At 43.6% G+C, this 17,553-nt stretch overlaps 1 protein-coding gene and 1 long non-coding RNA gene across 7 annotated transcripts; one reads left to right on the top strand and one right to left on the bottom strand.

The window, feature by feature from the left end:
* Positions 1-1,864: 1,864 nt before the first annotated feature.
* Positions 1,865-16,707, bottom strand: LOC127314542 (uncharacterized). 6 transcript variants are annotated; one of them, XM_051345021.1, is made up of 12 exons: positions 15,859-16,707; positions 15,126-15,292; positions 14,899-14,973; positions 14,712-14,809; positions 6,252-6,374; positions 6,063-6,166; positions 5,675-5,782; positions 4,429-4,536; positions 3,664-3,749; positions 3,308-3,468; positions 2,649-2,773; positions 1,865-2,245 (listed from the first exon to the last, which is right to left on the bottom strand). In XM_051345021.1, exons 7-12 carry the CDS (start codon positions 5,774-5,776, stop codon positions 2,189-2,191), a joined length of 639 nt encoding a protein of 212 aa, XP_051200981.1. In that variant the 5' UTR covers positions 5,777-5,782; positions 6,063-6,166; positions 6,252-6,374; positions 14,712-14,809; positions 14,899-14,973; positions 15,126-15,292; positions 15,859-16,707; the 3' UTR covers positions 1,865-2,188. The 6 variants fall into 6 exon arrangements, with proteins under 6 accessions (XP_051200981.1, XP_071680690.1, XP_071680689.1 ...); XM_071824589.1 differs by adding an exon at positions 11,047-11,186 and having other exon boundaries at positions 14,712-14,973; XM_071824588.1 differs by lacking the exons at positions 14,712-14,809; positions 14,899-14,973; positions 15,126-15,292; positions 15,859-16,707 and adding an exon at positions 7,467-8,000.
* On the top strand, positions 13,641-14,618 carry LOC127314543 (uncharacterized). Its single transcript, XR_007859753.2, has 2 exons — positions 13,641-13,761; positions 13,840-14,618. It is a non-coding gene; the product is annotated as an uncharacterized lncRNA (long non-coding RNA).
* Positions 16,708-17,553: the final 846 nt, after the last annotated feature.

Here is a 17,553-nt window from a genome sequence, read left to right on the forward strand (position 1 = left end):
ATCATCTGGATTTATCAGGTCATTTACACATGTAGAGATATAGACAAGGTGCTATTTTTTTTAATCTTCTTGTCATGTAGGTTCTGTTGGCATAATTAACAATATAAGTTGTCTTAATGACTTTGCTTTAGAGCTTATTTAATCGGCCAAAATGTTCCAATGTTCTCATATGTTTACTATGCATGCCATAGTCATTAGCTTAATTGCATTTTGACTATTTTTCTTAGCTCATGTGTATTGCTCCCGCATCTGTCTCTCCAGCAATGAGACGGAGGAACCCGACGGGTGCTCATTGTGTGTAATTCTTAGGATTAGGGGAGCACCGGCACTGTAGATGCCATAGGCGGGGGTGGCACAAAAAAAAGCTTCCTAGGCTTCATTCCCATCTCTAGGTCATCAACGGTGGAGACGAGATCGGTGGATTCACCCGTCGCAACGCACGGGCAAATTTCCTAGTCTATACCTAATAATAAAGAAAATAAGGCTTCTTGTTGGTCCGTTTTTTATTGCCCCTAATTTTCGTTGGAATTACAAGGTGTGCCACTGGCAAGTGAAAAACGATTCGTTCCAAGGTTCCAACAGGTAACGTACGTGGGGATTGAGATTGCTTCAGCCAGCTAGGCGTTTTGTGTACCAGACGAGATGGGACTATTTTGGTAATCCAGCTAGAAAATCTCAATAGCTAATCGCTGATTCGCTAGAATGTAGTCCTTGCAACGCACGTTTGCGTACCACGAGCAGAATCCGATCCGAACCAAATCTTCCAATACCGCTATATATATGTGGGTTGCTCGGCCCTGATTAATTAGGTCACCACGGAGAAGCAGGCAGCCATGGAGAGGTTCACGATGGATCATGGCCTCATGGATGCCTCCGGCTGCCCACGAGACACCGTCTAGCTTGAGCTCGCCGGCATCTAAGTTCTAGAAAAGTAAGGCCACAGATCGATGTTGCCTGATTCCGTCCGCCGATGTCGGCTGTTGTTTCGTGCATCCTGACTCCCGGCATCGGAGATCGACGCCTGTCTCCCACCAAAGGCGTCCGTGGTCGAGCTGAGCTGCTGCTGCAGTCGCAGGCGTGTGAGAGAATCGTCGGGGAGTGCGTCGTGAACGAGTACTCTCCTACTTGGAGATGCGGACGGACAGCATCGGCGCCGGCAAAGCCGATCGATCCGGAGCTTGCCGTGCCCATATCAGCATGAAGCATTAAGTCGGCGTCGCCCATATGGGCGTGGACGTAGAATTCTCCGCCTACCAAGAAGTCAGTCGCCGGCGCCGCCTAGCCCGGAGTACTCCAGCATGATCGTTACGCCACACACTGCGTCAGGTACCCAAATTGCCGGCACAAAAAAGTGCCGGTAAAGGCACTAAAAGTGCCGGCAAAGATTTTTCAAGGCACAAAAAAAAGTGCTGCGTTTATTCCAGTCGAGGTAGGTCTTTGCCGGCATTTTTAGAAAAGTGCCGTTAATTATATTTTAAGACACTTCCAAAAATGCCGCTAGTTAGTATTGCCGGCACTTTTGAAAGATGCCATAGAATCTTTTTGCTGGTACTTTCCGAAAATGCCATAGAATCTTTTTGCCGGCACTTTTCGAAAAATGTCACGAAATCTTTTTACTGGCACTTTTCTAGGATACCATCTAAACTTTTTGCCGGCACTTTTAAAGGATGCCTACAATTACTTTTTCAGGCTTTTAATTCTGGTGCCGCTGATTATTTTCTTAGGCATTGTTAAAGTTGCTATACTGCCTGCAAACATTCAAGCAATCTACAATCAAGCATGCATCGCACTCAAGAAGTCAAGCAATGTTTAAAACCAATATTTCCAAGCAATCTAGGTTTAGGCACCACGTGAAGGCTGATGATCAAGTTGAACATCTCTGCATCATTGCGCTTCAGTGTATATATATAGCATTTGGCAACAGCAATAAAGTGCAGAATACATGGAACTTTCGCGAGTAAATCTAATGGCAAAAGCAGACCGCTAGACCAGACCGACTGAATTCTGTTTTGCCCCTGGGGATCTCCCAGGTGTTCTTGTTCACTGTGAGGGGCCCCCTTCAGGATATATGGATCACAGCTAGGTTTACAGTACCGAAGGAGGTTCTGCGGAATCAAGAGATATAAGAAACGCAAAAGGTATCGACAACTGCCTGCTTTTAGCTCCCTAATGCAGCAAGATTCGAGAATCATAGTGATAACTTTTTCTTCTTTGATGTTTTGTTGAGCTTGGACTCTTTCGCAGCCTGCATGAGGAAATCATTCATCAGATATAGGAAGGCCTATCTGTAGTACAGGTATGGTCCGTGTGACGACTAGAAAAAAAAACATGGATATTCCATATGGGTGGTAGACGAAGATGTTGAAACACAATTTAGGTAACATAAATATATCATGTAAAAACACTGCAAGGAGATCATGGACCATTAATATCAGGTTTTATGCTGTGAACAAAGGTGACTGTGCCTAGATTGCATAACGGATTTAGCTTTTAAAAAACTTTTAGGGATGAGGATTGTTGAATGCATTTCTGTCATATTATCTAGTATCTTACCCAATAATTCCTTTGGAAAAGGACAAACGGAACCAAGGCATCCACTACACTATAGTATTACCTATGTTTCAGTAATACTACTAAGATAGTATTACCTTTGTTTTTCTCTTGTTCTTCTTTTTCTTCTTTGCCTTCCTCTGCTCCTCTTGATCAGTAACCTCAGAGGAATCCTCAAATGATGGAACATGCCGTACTACTCTCCCAGAAGTTGATGACTCACCTACATTGGCAGGACAATGTAGGTCAAATTTGGTCTGGTCTGGAAGAGATGTAGGTAAAAATAGGTTTCTAGGGGATGGGGATGTAGGTCGAATCTGCTAGTTCAAAGATATATAAAGAGTAAAATTGTCAACATCAACAATAACAAAAACAGCAGCAAAGCTCAACCACAAAAATATATCTATAGCTAGTTCAGTAATCAGGCAAAGCCCAGACATTAATGGAATGAGTAGAATCAACCAGCATACAAAAAATCCACTACTAAAGTTATCATTAGTGCCTCAATCAATCTATAGCTAGAAACTGCATGGTCCTAAAACAGATGGCACTATCCTTCGAATTTTTTCACATGTTATATGGCAAAAACAGGCAAGACTTCAGAAATGAAATGGTATAAAATAGAAGTACCAAATGGCACCTATAAGGAAATCTATATCACTACTCATTTCGTTGCTAAAGAAGCTTTCATAAATGATAAAACTCATGCGGTACATGCATTTCAAGGACTACAGATGGGTGAAGTGACAACTCGTACCCTTGCTAGCCTTAATAGTTTCCTTTGCATTTTTCACAGCCAAATTTACAATATCAGGATTCAGAGACTCCAACCCATCAGGTTGCTGAAGTTTTCTCTCGAGGAACTTCGCTAACACGGCAGCCTTGTTTGTAGTTAGTGGTCCTCCAGAATGGGCCATCCTATTCGAAAGGAGATGAAAGCATTTCAAGATAATGTCGTGTGTGTAATCCAAACTAAGATTACACTGACACAAAAAAATACTGTGCTCTATCACAATTATATCATACCAAACTAAGATTACACTGACACAAGCAAACATAGAAGCAATAACCCTACTTAATTCAAAATCAGAAACTCGCAACGCAGTGACTCACTCGTGACCTCTGCAGCATGGATGCCTAGCCTGATGCTCGTGTGCGTGTCGGATACAGTATCCGATACCAATGCCTCCCTGATACCCCTTCAATATGTATTGGCAACGTATCGGAACATAAACCACTTAAAACAATTGGTGATACCTTTCCGATATGTATTGACCCCAATTCAATACGTGATTAAGCAGTCTTAACGTCCATTCACCATGTTGATATTTATGTCCAAGCAAATACAGGTTCATGCACTCCAGCTAAGTTGGTTTAGGAATTAAAAAAACAAATCAATCAATTTGATTGTTTCAGAACTTGTGGACGTCGGTCAAATAGGTAGTGTCCTACTCAAATGACAAGTACAGATTATTCAAGTTTCAAAAGATAAGAAAGACAGAGGAAATATTTTCCTTCAAAAGAATGCAAACACAGACACAGAGTACAGAACAAATACTTCGGATACTAGCTCAATATCCAAGGGTAGCAACAACCATTTTACAGTAACATATGATGAAAATGGACTAAAGAATTAAAGTGACATCACCTACAACTGGGAACAGTTTGATTTTAGAACAATGATTAAATGCATTTGTTCCAGCAGTTAGCTGACTGGAGCATTTTGGAACATTTTAGACAACATTTTGGACTGGAATAGTGGTGACAATTGGATTGCACAAGGTAAAAGGAAACTTGGATCTGAAGAGCAAAAGAAGGAATAGGAATTGGTCTGCTGCAGGAACTCTAGTCTAGGTAGTCCTCCTTGTCTGTATATACCTGAAGCGGAGAAGTAAGCCCGGTGCATCGATGCAAGGCTGCGGTTGACTGTCGCTGCCATGTCCATGGCAAGCCTAATCCTCCAGGCCTTGTTGATAAAACTTCTCGCTACACGGTGGAAATAACACACACAAGTCAATCATCTCAAATTCATAAAGAGAGGTGATTCAGAAACGGAAATTTAATCCCGTTTAGCAAAGCTCAAGCAAGGAAACAATAATACAAATAATAAATAGCGAAGGCAACAAGAACACAAACCACCTTAGTTACACTTTGTAATCATTAAGAGTTCAAAACATCCAATTAATAACTCAAGTCATATTCCAGGGACTTTACTCAGAAAACAAGTTTCTTCTGCCTCTGGTCCAACACAAGAAACTTTCAACATGCTGCCAAATAACTTAATATAGGATGGGAAATCACTCAGCTAAACAGACTAGGATATGGGGACACTTGAGACATCTGCCAAAAAACTTGATATAGGATGGATACATGCCCATGAACTCAAAATACACTTCCTCTACCATCCACTAATAATCCTACAACTGGAACTGGTGGCCACTAGAACATCAAGCAGCAGTAAACCTTCCAGTTCACATCAACTTAATATGAACTTGAAAAATCAGCAGCTCCCAGTGCCTCGATAGATGTCTACCTCAACATAGTAGGACATAATAATGGTATAATGTTGATACTAGCATAAAAAATACAGCAGAATACTTGGATAAAGCAGAACCAGGAATATGACAAGGAAATACCACTTCCCCCCAGCCCCACATATCATCCTAAGTTTGTTTCCATATTTTAAGCAAATTAGGAAACGGTGCAATCAGTAATTAGCACGGTTCGTTTGGCATGGTCCCTAAAATAGTGTGTTTACCATTAGTTTGTTTCACCATATATATACACATAATTAAAACAGTACGAACATAAATAATGTGAGGTGACTGATAAGCTAAAAAAATTAGAAAGTAACTCCAGCCATAAATAATGTGAGAACCAATTTCCCTTTTACCTTACAAATCGTTATGCACATAATTTCTACTATGGGAGTATATCATATAAATTATATGGGGGATTAACAGAGGCATCATGCCTCCAAGCATAACCTAGTTGCAGGCATGTTCAACACGCTTGGTTTCTTCATGCAGATTAAAAAGGATAGTTCGGTCAGCAGGGCCATCACAGCAAGAAACACAACCAAACTAAGATGAACCACTCAAGGTTCAGGTATGCAGATATGTACCCCATAGGTACTGTATAAAGAATATCCCGAGGATAAGACTGTTCCCAGCAACGAAAGCTTGCAAGCTCTGTCCGCAAGATGTTTTGGCAAAATCGGAAGCATCAGTACCTGGGATAAAGAAGTTTGAGTATGTCATGTATACACAACAAAGTACCAACAAGAAAGAGATGATGGTCAGAACAAGGGTAACATGAGCAAGTCATCTAAGAGAAACCATTGTGATCTGCAGAACGAAGTTATAGGTAACGAAAAAGCTATACCATGTCAGGTTATCCACAAGGTTCGTTGTGATTATAGGAGCAAGTGGAACCAATAAACCTACTCCTTTCACCGAATGTTACACAATTATGCATTGATGTAATGCAGAAGAAGGTGGCTTGTTCCTTACCCATGCATTTATGGAAAAAAGTATAGTCCGTGCATCAAAACGCAATGGGTTCGCAGCCGTGTTTGCCTGTGGTGGTGGTGGGGCAGCCGACCTGGAACTAGAACCTACACAAGAATACATGATATGAACTCAGACGCAGTCCATGAAACTGGTAAACCTTATGGCTAGTTAAAGCATAGCATAGTTTACCTGTACTGTGCGCCCTAAGCCCCTAACACCCTCACTGGATGCTGGAGGCGAAGACCTTACGTCTGGCCTGCTCGGCGGAGTGGAACCAGTGGATGCCATCGGCTCGACCACCAAATCACGATCCTACCAAGTCAAGAAAGCAACCCAAAGAGCTTTAGAAAACATCATGCTTTGCAAGATATGACTCATAGGGCTGATTCAGAAATGACCAAGTTGTAAGTGGCAAACTAGCATTTATCATTATCTAAACTTTCGGACACAGAGTACAACTGCCTCTCCCCAGAGAGTGGCAGGAAAAGAAAATGCTTCTATCCACTTAACACATGGTTTGTTTGAGCAAAGTAACTAATGGTTCCATGTTCGCGAAATAACACCAGAGGGGATCTAGCAACAAAGTGATAGCTCCACCATGTAGCTAATCAGATGGTAAGTAGCAGCTGAAAACGCTACCCACGTTCAAAACAAGCAACAGCAGCAGATTGGTATTAAGTGCTAACTACTACAGTCTGCTCACCCGCAGGAGGTACTCCGGTTCTGCTACTAGGATCAGCCGGAAAGTGAGTCTAACAGCGCAACACCCCAGTAGCCGATACAGTCACTGCTGCCAGCCATGATGAAGGCGTCAACTGAACGCCAATGACCCAGCACCGACAGGCTTAAAGCAACCTCAGTCCGTATTGCAAGCGCATCCCATCCGAGCTACTGCGCGGGAGGAGGGCGTTCAATTGATGGAGCAACTAAGCAGCGGACGGAGCAAGCAAAGCAGGAGCGAGTGGAACGACCCATTAATTTTCCCGCAAGCAGTCGAAGGTCAAATATGTTTCTATCTAAACCTTTTAGATGGTTTGTTTGCACGAAGTAGCTAATAAGATTTAGCATGTCGCCTTTCACGCTAACGAAATAATACCAGCTCCGAGGAGCTAGAGCTCGATATGGAGAGCATCAACGGGTTCTAGCACCAAACGACAGCACCAGACTGACTCCAGCCAATTTCAGCTAGCAACTAGCAAACAGAAGCTGCCACAAGCATCACGAACAGATCGTAGGCCTGGCCAGCGGGAGCCACTGAATTCCGCTACCGCCACCGGATCCTAGGCAGTGGATGCGGCGGAGGGCGGTCGATTCGGGTGAGCAATTGAGCAGCAGCAGCAGCGGGCGGGCGGGGCGGGAAGTGGAGGGTCTGTCTACTCACGACGAAGCGGTGGTAGAACTTGCCTCGGAAGTGGGCGACGACCTCGGGCTTGGCGGCGAGGTGCGGCGGCACGAGGACGTTGGACCAGTAGTCGGCCCAGCGCGCGTCGCCCTCGTAGTCGTAGGCCTCCGCCGCCGTCCGCTTCTGCTCCTGCGTCTCCGGCGCGTCCGGCGCGCTCGCGGCGGCGCCGCCCGCGTCGCCGCCCGCGTCGCCGCCTCCCATCGTGCGCGCCTGCTTGCGCCGGTGGTGTCGGGGCGGTTATGCTTGGAGGCATGATGGCCAGAATGACTGGCGACGACATCGGCGGAGAAGGTGGCGCAGATCATATCCATATGACTGCCCCGACCACCCACGTCCGGAAGACGACGGAGTGGTGGCCCAGAAGACGGGGGGCGGCGAGCCTGACGCGGACGGCGGAGGACCCGCGGTGGTGGTGGACGGGCACGCCGCCTCCCTTCCCTCCCGCGGTCAGCGGAACCCACGGTGGTGGCGAATGGGGTTTGGGGGCGGACGACGGAGGACGGAGGAGTGGTGCACGGGGGCGCATTTGGGAAGGGGAACGAAGGCAGATCTTCTCTTTCGGCTATTTACTGAAAGGTCCCTGTGTTTCCCAGTTAAGCACTCTAAGGCTTTTCTGAAACTCTGCAACAAATTAACATAGAACTTTGGCGGCATCCAACAAAATGCCGCTAATCATCTAAGCTTTGCCGGCACTTTAGATACTGCCGCTAATTCCTAGCTATGCCGGCACTTGATACTGCCGTTAATTACCAAAATTTTGGCAGCACTTCAAAGAATGTCGCTAATTACCAAAATTTTAGCGGCACTTTCAGTTATGCCTGTGCTTGCCCAGTTTTAGTGGCATTTTTTTATACACCGATAATTAGGTAACCATTAATGGCACTAATTAAAATATGCCGCCTAAACCTACCATTAACGGCACATTGGAAAAATGCCAGCAGCAAAGTGCCGTAAATTGGCATACGTGATGTAGTGATAGGTGGGACAACCCAATGTCCCAATGTAACGAGGGGCACGACGACGACGACATCCGAGTGGCGGCGCCTTCGATCTCGCGCGCACCTGGCGACGCAAGTACCAAAACCTGCCCTAACGCACGACCATGGATCATGGATCGTGGATCGATCAAGAGAAGAAGCTAGGCAGTGGTTGGTCAATCTGCCAAGACCCTGGCCGGGATATATCTTATCTCATGTTCGACGAGAAGAATTGCACCGGCCAGCTCTTCTCGCGTGTCAGCTCCGTCTCTGTCCGCCATCACTAGCTGCGGCCTGTCCGCCATCACTAGCTGCGGCCTCAACGCCTGGATGTTCACGTCGGCCATCAACATACGCGGCCTCCACGCCTGGGCGTTCGCGCCAGCCATCCGTGCCATGATGCAGAGGCGGTCTTGTAATGTGAGACGCGTGCTAGCTTCAGCTGGCTGCTGCTGCTTGATGTGCTGCGCACGCTAGCTTTATTTTTTGCACATACTAGCTGTTGTTGCTTGGCGTGCTGGGTGCTAGCTAGCTGATGCAGCTCGTGGGAGATGCAACCAGGGCCGGCCCTAACATATCAGGGGCCCGGTGCAAGACCAAAAAAGGCCCTATACACAAGCAATAGAGAAAAATTCTTATATTTAATTTAATTAAAAATTAATCATTTAACATAATCTTGGACTCTACTCACGATCTTATTGCATTTCGCCTTAAATTCTAGCTCTCACTTATGTTTACACTTGTGTTTGCACTCCACATCTCTTCTACCTTCTATCTTGCTCAAGGGTCAAGGCTCAAGCACATGAGGATTAGGGAATAAGGAAAGAGAAATGTAGAACAAATCAAATCAAATCGATAGGGATGAATAAGAACAAACAAATCTTGAAGAATATATAGAAGGGGATTATACTGACCGTTTGCAAATTCGAGAGAAATTTCTTGGGAATAAATGAATCATGATCTCCTCCACCATTAATGCATTCAAAACCGCCCCATCATCTGTGCCACAGCGGTGATTGGGCTGGGAAACGGAAAAGTGAAGAAAGAGGCTAGGAGGAAGACGATGTACAGGGAAGTTTCCTCGCGAGACGCGACCCGGCCGGCCGGACCGAGTCAATTCCGTTTCCTTTTCTTTATGGATGTGTGCGTACAGGAAAGGATACGTGAGCTGATTTTGATTGGTTTTTTCCTTTCCAAAACGTGAGCTACACCTGCACCTGTACTACACATGGCCCTGTACTACATACGTATAACATAGCTGGGTGAGGCCCCTAGCGATCGGGGGCCCGGTGCAGCCGCACCGGTTGCACTGCCTCAGCGCCGGGCCTGGATGCAACGGCGATTGCGTTGAAGAGATAAAGGAGACTGATGGTCTGATGCAGCTCGTGGGAGATGCAACGGCGATTGCGTTGGAGAGATAAAAGAAACCCGTTCGAGTTTCTAGCTGGCAATTTGATGTTTAAAATTCAACATAAAATAGTGTATTTTTTCATAGGGGTTCTTGATTCAGTGACGTACCATAATAAAACATTTCCATCAAATATTTTTATGACTGCTATTCTTCAAATCTCTGTTTTGTGTTTAGAACGAGTTTATGGAAATAAGTAATGTTTGCATCTAGAAGTTATGGAAATTTTATAATAGCTTTGTATTACATTTGAAGACATAAAATGCGCATGATTTAAGTAATTACATTATCCAATGTTGGAGGCAGCGGATGATCAAAGAGGCGTCGCACTGTATCGTGACTCCTTCCCCAGCGATTTGTCTACCTTTCTATACTTCCTCGTGGCCTAGCTGAAGTGTTGGGTAGAGGAGTCGGCGGCGTGCTAGCCAAAACGTATATTTTCTTCTCTCCCGGTGCAACGCACGGGCAAGTTTCCTATAAGAAAAAAATGAAAGCCCAACTGTGATTTGGATAAGCTTAGAGGAAGAAGGACAAAAGAAATCTCTACTATATAAAAAGGAGGAACTTCCTCCGTTTTCTGCCATCATCTTTCGTCAACCATCGCTAATCCCGCTAATCCCTATCGCTAATCCCGAACGGGCTTTCGTCAGCCATTATGGGCCGCGTCGCTACCTGCTGGCGCTCGTTATCCCGAATCACGGAAATCACCAGAATCACTCGATCACCAAAATCAATATCGCCCCAGAATCTCATCCCAGATTCTCGTCCCACCACATTGCCGCACCAGAAATTAATCTCGTCCCAGATTCTCGTACCAGAATCATGGCCTCTCTCGTCCAAAAAACAATCTCGTCCAAAAATCAATCTCGCCCAAATTTCGTGGATCAATTCAGTATGCAAATATTCAGTGAATCCAATAGTATCTCGGTCAGCTGAAATTAACTCACCAGCTATGGTAACTGAATTATTTCACGCTATAGTAATTAAAACATTGCCCAAAATCTTTAATAGTATCTCAATAGTATCTCGGCAGACTGAAATTAACTCCCCATCCATCACGCTATGGTATTTAAAACATTTCCCAATTTCGCCCCAAGCACCCCATTATGGTAATGGTAATTAAAACATTGCCCTTAATACCTGAAAAGTATTGCGAGAAGAAAGCATTCATAGAAATAACCTAAAGCATTTTTCAACCTGCTCATTCTCCTCAAACAAACCAGCAAGGGACGTCGCAAGGAGGATCATCATCGAAATTCAGGTTCAGATAGTTCAGGTATGTAATCACTAGCTGATGCACCATCACCCTCTTTCCTCTCGAATCAGCCATGTTTTTTCTGGGATACTTTTGAAGGATTAGAGAATGTAAAGTTACTCACGAATACAATAGATATTAACTGCCTTATCATTACGACCACTAGCAGAGATACATAGATTTTGCAATGGTAAATACATCAGTACATCAACTATGTACAACTGCAGCTATCACATATTCGTATATAATTTATGTTAAGAAGTACCAAAATTGTCGTTAAGATTTCCTAGGCCATGAACTGCAAGCAAGTACATGCTGCAGACAATTATCTTATCACCGACTTGTATGTCTATCCTTATATTTGAATTCATGCCTTGCTGGTTTTGGAAGGACAATTATATTGCATAGGATTATAACTCAGGGTACCTTGCAGTCTTGTTGTGCAAACATCTGTTAATATGTTATGTAGTGCAGATTAATTAGGGAAAACTGATCTGGTTTGCTGCGCTTAACTAGGGCTTAACCAGGTGTTGAGTTTATTATTTGCAGTAAAAGCTTTTGTACTCATCAGTCGCTATGGTCTGAGAACTTAAAAATTCATCTACTTATTTTCTTCGTGTATGCCTCACCAGAAATAAGGCAATGCACACAAAAGGCAATGAATATAAAATTCATTGTTTAAAGCAATAGTGATGTTGATGCACATCACTGCATACCAGTTAAATAAGGCAATACATTGTCCGGCTGACTATCTTTTTATTGTTTACCTATTGACATAGATGAGCTCAACAGATGTGCCCATGGAAGCGATGAACGAAAATTATTCGAGCGCTGCCCATATTAAATACTATATCATGTATTTCCCTCCAAAGACCAAATTGGTGCGGATACTAGAAGCAAAACTTGGAGCGCAAAGATTTAGAGTGCTTGTTTAAACACAACGGATGGTTGGATGCTGATGTAAGTAAACATGTCCATATTTATTTGCAAGTAAACTGTGTTTTTATTTGACTCAACTTTTGCTTCAAATACATGTGATGAATGCTTACATTTACTGCTTAAGGGCTGAAGAACATCTAGCTACTAGGCCAGGTGGTCAAGTTTGGCTCGAAAACACGAATGTCTCGCAGTTAATGTGGCGAGATGCTACAGTCCCCATAAGTTCTCATAAGCAGGACACTATTATAGAACGTGTTCTTGTATACCTAAAACATGACATGGTAACTTTAAAATGCCTTACTGAGTTCAATTTTAATTATAAATACTATGGCTGCCACTTACTTTTTTGTTGTTGTCAGCTCTTTATACCAGTTAATGCAAATAAAAATCATTGGATTCTATGTAACATCGATGGGCCCAACCGTCGTATACAGATACTTGACTCATTTGGTTCTAGCATAGACCGCTCTGACCTACAACTTATCGTAATCACTTAATACTCTCATATTCATCATTACTCGTTTGCAAAATAACATCTATCTTTTGCTTTTCTATTTAACAGCTACAAGGCCTTCAGAAACATCTTGAACTTGCTGCTCAGATGAGCGATTTCAATCTAGGTGATAAGTGGCAAGACCTGGAGTTAACTACCTGGCCATGGAGGAGTCTATTGAGAACCCAATACAGACAGATGGGTATGTTAGAAGCGCATTACCTTTGGGACTATTCAAAAATACCATATAGTTACACATGCATGTAGACCAATATTTGTTTAAACTGTTGCAGATCATCATGCGGCTTGTTTGTGCTGAAATGTATGGAAGAATGGACAGGTGATAAACTAGCTCACGCTGTAACACAGGTATTTTCTCGAGTACTGAAAAATTATACTACTATGAAGATCAATGCTGCCACTAATTAATTATACTACCTATTTTGCAGAATAGTATCAACCTATTCAGGAACCAGTTACCTTTTATTCTGCATGATACTGTTTTGAATAATTTAAAAGGTGCGCCAGAATATGAGCAGCCAGAAAAGATGGAGATACAAGCGGTGTCCTAATGTGGGACAAGAATGGTCCTCCGCCTGCTGAATTATCACAAGGATCTAAGGTAGCCAATGCCACCTCACCTCGTTTGAGGATGCTCAAGAAGCCAATTAAAAAGAATGAAGCAGTTTCCAAACTTACGAAATATATATTGTCTATTAACGACGAGGAGGCCATGAAGTAAGTCCAATTTATATTGTATAATACGATGCGCCATTTAAAATTGTTATTTTTAAACTATGATTAATAACTTTGTGGTTTGTTTCATAGAGAAATATGGGTTCAGAGCTCTAAGCCGTATCCAATTGGTATAAGTCTTAAACAACTGCAAGAGTTGCTAAAGGATACTAATGGTATAGACACTGATTGTTTCAACATGGCTGTACAGGTAAACGCTATAGACGAAGCCCGATTGTTTACGGATACTAATTATCATATTATGGATCTCAGGTTTTATGTAAGTATTGATGTTTAAATTCATCTTATATGGTAACCACATGTCATGTTTTAAGTAACTCTAATAATTCTACTCTCGTCTCGGACCATAGTGACCGACTTCACAAGAAAGCCAAAGCAACATCTACTGTTTGACACTAAGCGCGAGATGATGGCAAAAATGTGTGACTGCTGGCCAGGGATGGAGTTCCATGTGTTAGCCTACAACTCGGTTAGACTGTTTTTCTAAATATAAAATGGGGCGCCGTTTCATACATGGTAATAATTCATAATTCAATTTTTTATGCAGATTTTTATACCATATCGTAGATCTGGACAATGCTACATGCTATTTGTGTTTAACATGGATGAACAAACCGTTACTCTACTTGATCCCTGTCCTGCACCGGACATGTCTAAACAAAGACTTCATGACTACTATGTAAGCAAGCTAAAAGAAATATCATTCTACCTAAACATTGCTCTTCAAGACGCAATTAAAGGCTGGAACGATGACGTTTTCTATTGGTGTCGCATCACACCATGTCGGTTGCCAATGAACCATGACAGGTTAGAATCCATGGCATTATACGTAGTTTTCTAGATCTTGTCTACAATTTAGCTAACAACAATGTGTACTTTCTATATAGCCGCATGTCCGGATTTTTGGTTCTAACATATATGCGTTGGTGGAATGGTAAAGAAGTTGTCCGAGCAAATGGCAAGGTGGGTATCGAATTAAAATCTATCTACAATACTGTAAGTTTGACTTTTTCTGCAGTATTGATGTGTAATCCATGTGCAGGTTGGTTACACCCTACGGAACAAAGCGGTTGTACACATGCTTTCGTACAAGGACAACGAGTGTGAAGCCAACGTTCCGCAATTTGTTACATATTTGGTCAACATAGTTGGGTCAGATTTTTTTCTTTGAAAAGTTGCTGGTTCAGCTATTGTGATGTCCTAAATCATGATGTCCGAACAAGAGTAATGCTATTATCAGTACCATAACTACGATTTTGTAGTAAATCTTTGTAAATAGTCTTGGGCACAGTCCAAGCACGAGTAATGCTATTATCACTTTTTAAATATTTCCTCAGATTTCACTAACAATGCATTTCTTCAATGCAAAAAAGTGTGCATGGTCATCTTCACTTACAGTGAGAAAGAGAGGGGGTGTACCTGCTATCATTGTTGCTCACTTATCATGATTTGGGCATATGTGAAAACATGTTCCCTATGTCTCACCAACCGTTGCTCAGTTCTTCATTCATATTAACCTCGAGCAAAACAAATCACATTGCAAGCTTTAGATATATCCGATTTTTTTTGCAAGCAATTAGTTAATCCATCATGAGTAAGAAAGTACCTGAAGATAACCACTGGTATTTTGGCTTTTCATTGCATACTCATGGTAGACAGAAGACACTGATGGAACAATTACCTACACAAATCAAAGCTTCATCTGAATATACAACAAATGTAAAACAAAACATTCATAGTACGGCTATCTTGTGGTGTCAAACTGGCATCAGATGTATTTGAATGCAAAGTACGTAAGAGCAACAATAGGAACATGAATAGTGAGTCCAGTACCATTTTCTCTAGAGGGGGAGCTCACATTACTTCAAGAAAAATACTTGCACCAGCTACATGAGATTGCACGCTCGGTTGTCCATGATGAGAACCCAGAAGCTCATTTTGCAGTTGGACATTCCTGATGTTGCAGAGCTCAGGGTGTGTGGCTGGGTGAGGACCCGTTGCTGCTGTGTTCCGCACAGATGACAAAGCCATACTTAGAGGAAGAGATAAAAATGTAACACACACATTGCAACTTCAAAACTAAAGGTCACTACTCACTACGACATGAAAATATTCAGAACTGATATGACTCGGTTCTGGATGACAGGTACATATATAACTGTTCATATCTTATTTTCAGCGAGATAATTTTGTGAAACTAGAATGTGAAAGGTGGCTACAGATCTTACTCATAGACATAGTGCATATGTGGCGTAAGAATATTTTTATCCTGTCCCAACTAACCTGGAATTTAATTTCATGTTTGAGCTAATGGTCGGATGAAGTGAAGTTTCTTTAGGTTGCAGCAATTTTTTAAGTCAACAACTTACTACAAGTTTAGTCAGTAATTTCTTGAAGTCAAGGAGCAGAATAATCCATTTTATGACCTGGTTGACATCTTTGCTACATCTATATTTTCAGTTCATACAGGCTACCATCATAATTAGATGGCAACTACAGATTAATGGGATTCCCTAACATTCATTCATTGAATCTGTTCTGCACAACAAATGAAATAACACTATACCTTATAAAAAGGGTGGAGCTTAGCCAAGTTAGAATTAACCTGAAGTTATCATTCCCTGAAGCCTTAGCAGACTCCGCAGAATACATCCACTATGAAACAAACCTCCATAGATTTCTCACCGTGGTCATTTGGCCAGTCGGGATGTATGCAAGTATGTCAGCATCGGCGAAAAAGTTTACAACTCCATCAGCACCTTCAGGGAGTTCTCCACAATAAAAAAAATCATGGTATCAGTTGTGGGATGTGCATGATACCAACTTATTGACAATTTGGAAAAGTCATATAAGCTACCCAGATTCGGATATTGGGGATTTCGCAAGGGTGGAGATAAGAGGGGAACTAACGAACCTTATAGAGATGCGGACCTGTTGGAGAGGCGCGGAAGCAGAAGGATATGAGCGATTTGCCGGGCGGGATTCTCCGATAGGCCACGACGAGCGAGGTGGGGAGGGACGACGACCATCCATTGCTGGATGCTCGCAACACTGCCCGTCGAAGCACGCCGGCGTCCGTCTGCACTTACTCCGATTCATAGGTTTCTCGCGCAGGAGGAGGAGTCCGGTGTTGTGGATCCATCAATTGGGTTGCGGGCGTGATCTTTGCTGGACAGAACTCGCTGCAGCGGTAGGGAGGCAGGGGAAGGTCTGGTTCTTGCTGCAGCGGTAAGGAGACATGAGAGAGGTAGAACTCGCTGCAGCGGCGGGAGGCAGGGGCGGGGGATCTCCTCGCGCCGGCCGTGGGGAAGCTGGTGAGGGGGTGGCCCTGGGAGCCGGCGGCCAGGACTCGGGTCGGGCAGACTTGCCAAAGGCTATCTCCACTGAGTGGAGTGTGAGTACCCAGCAATGTGTCCGATAATCCGATTTGCGCTGCCGTGTTTTATCTTTCTTTTCCTACCTCTCCTTTAATTTCTTCTCCACTTGCTAAGAGTTTTTTCAATTCGGTCAAAAATAGTTGCATCAAAACGAATTCGGTCAAAAGTAATGCTAGAGATTTTCTTTGGTCTAGATAGCGCTAGGATTGCATATTTAAAATGATAAATGTCTTGTTATTTTCTTTTAAATTTTTAGATCTTCTACTCCCTCAATCGACTTAAGGGCATCTCCAACGAGACGACGCAAATAGACGCTGAGCGACCGTTTGCGTCCGCGAAGACCAAAACTGCGTCTGGGCCCTGCTCCAACGGCCGACGCAAAGTGACCGCATAGTCTGCATCAACAAACCTGGCCCAAATATACGGCAGGTTTGCTTCTCCACAGACGTTACGCGGGCGTGCAAAGTGACTGCGTTGGTTGCATCCGGGTCCGGTAGGCAGTAACTAGGTAAGCAAAATATGCCTTCATTACTATTGATCGATCAAAATGACCATCTTTACAGAGATGGTTAGTCGAGTTAACCTAAAACTACAACGGCCGTACATACTCGCCGTCGCGCGGCCTACTACGACCGAGGTTACTCGCAGTCGCGCTGCCTAATACTGGTCGCCGGAGGGGCCGACGCTGTTGTCGAAGCGCGAGCCCTTCACGCACTCCTTGTGACGCGCACACCACCGATCGAACATCTTGTCCTGCCACCTGCGTCGTTCGAGGGCCTCGGCTAGAGAGGAGTCCCACAGGACTCTCTGCGCCGCCACCGCCACCGCCGTCTGGACCGCCTCCGCCTCCTCCGCCGTCGCCGCATGCACCGCCGCCATCTGGG

The sequence above is a fragment of the Lolium perenne genome, chromosome 7, assembly GCF_019359855.2.
Source record: "Lolium perenne isolate Kyuss_39 chromosome 7, Kyuss_2.0, whole genome shotgun sequence".
Classification (NCBI taxonomy): domain Eukaryota; kingdom Viridiplantae; phylum Streptophyta; class Magnoliopsida; order Poales; family Poaceae; genus Lolium; species Lolium perenne.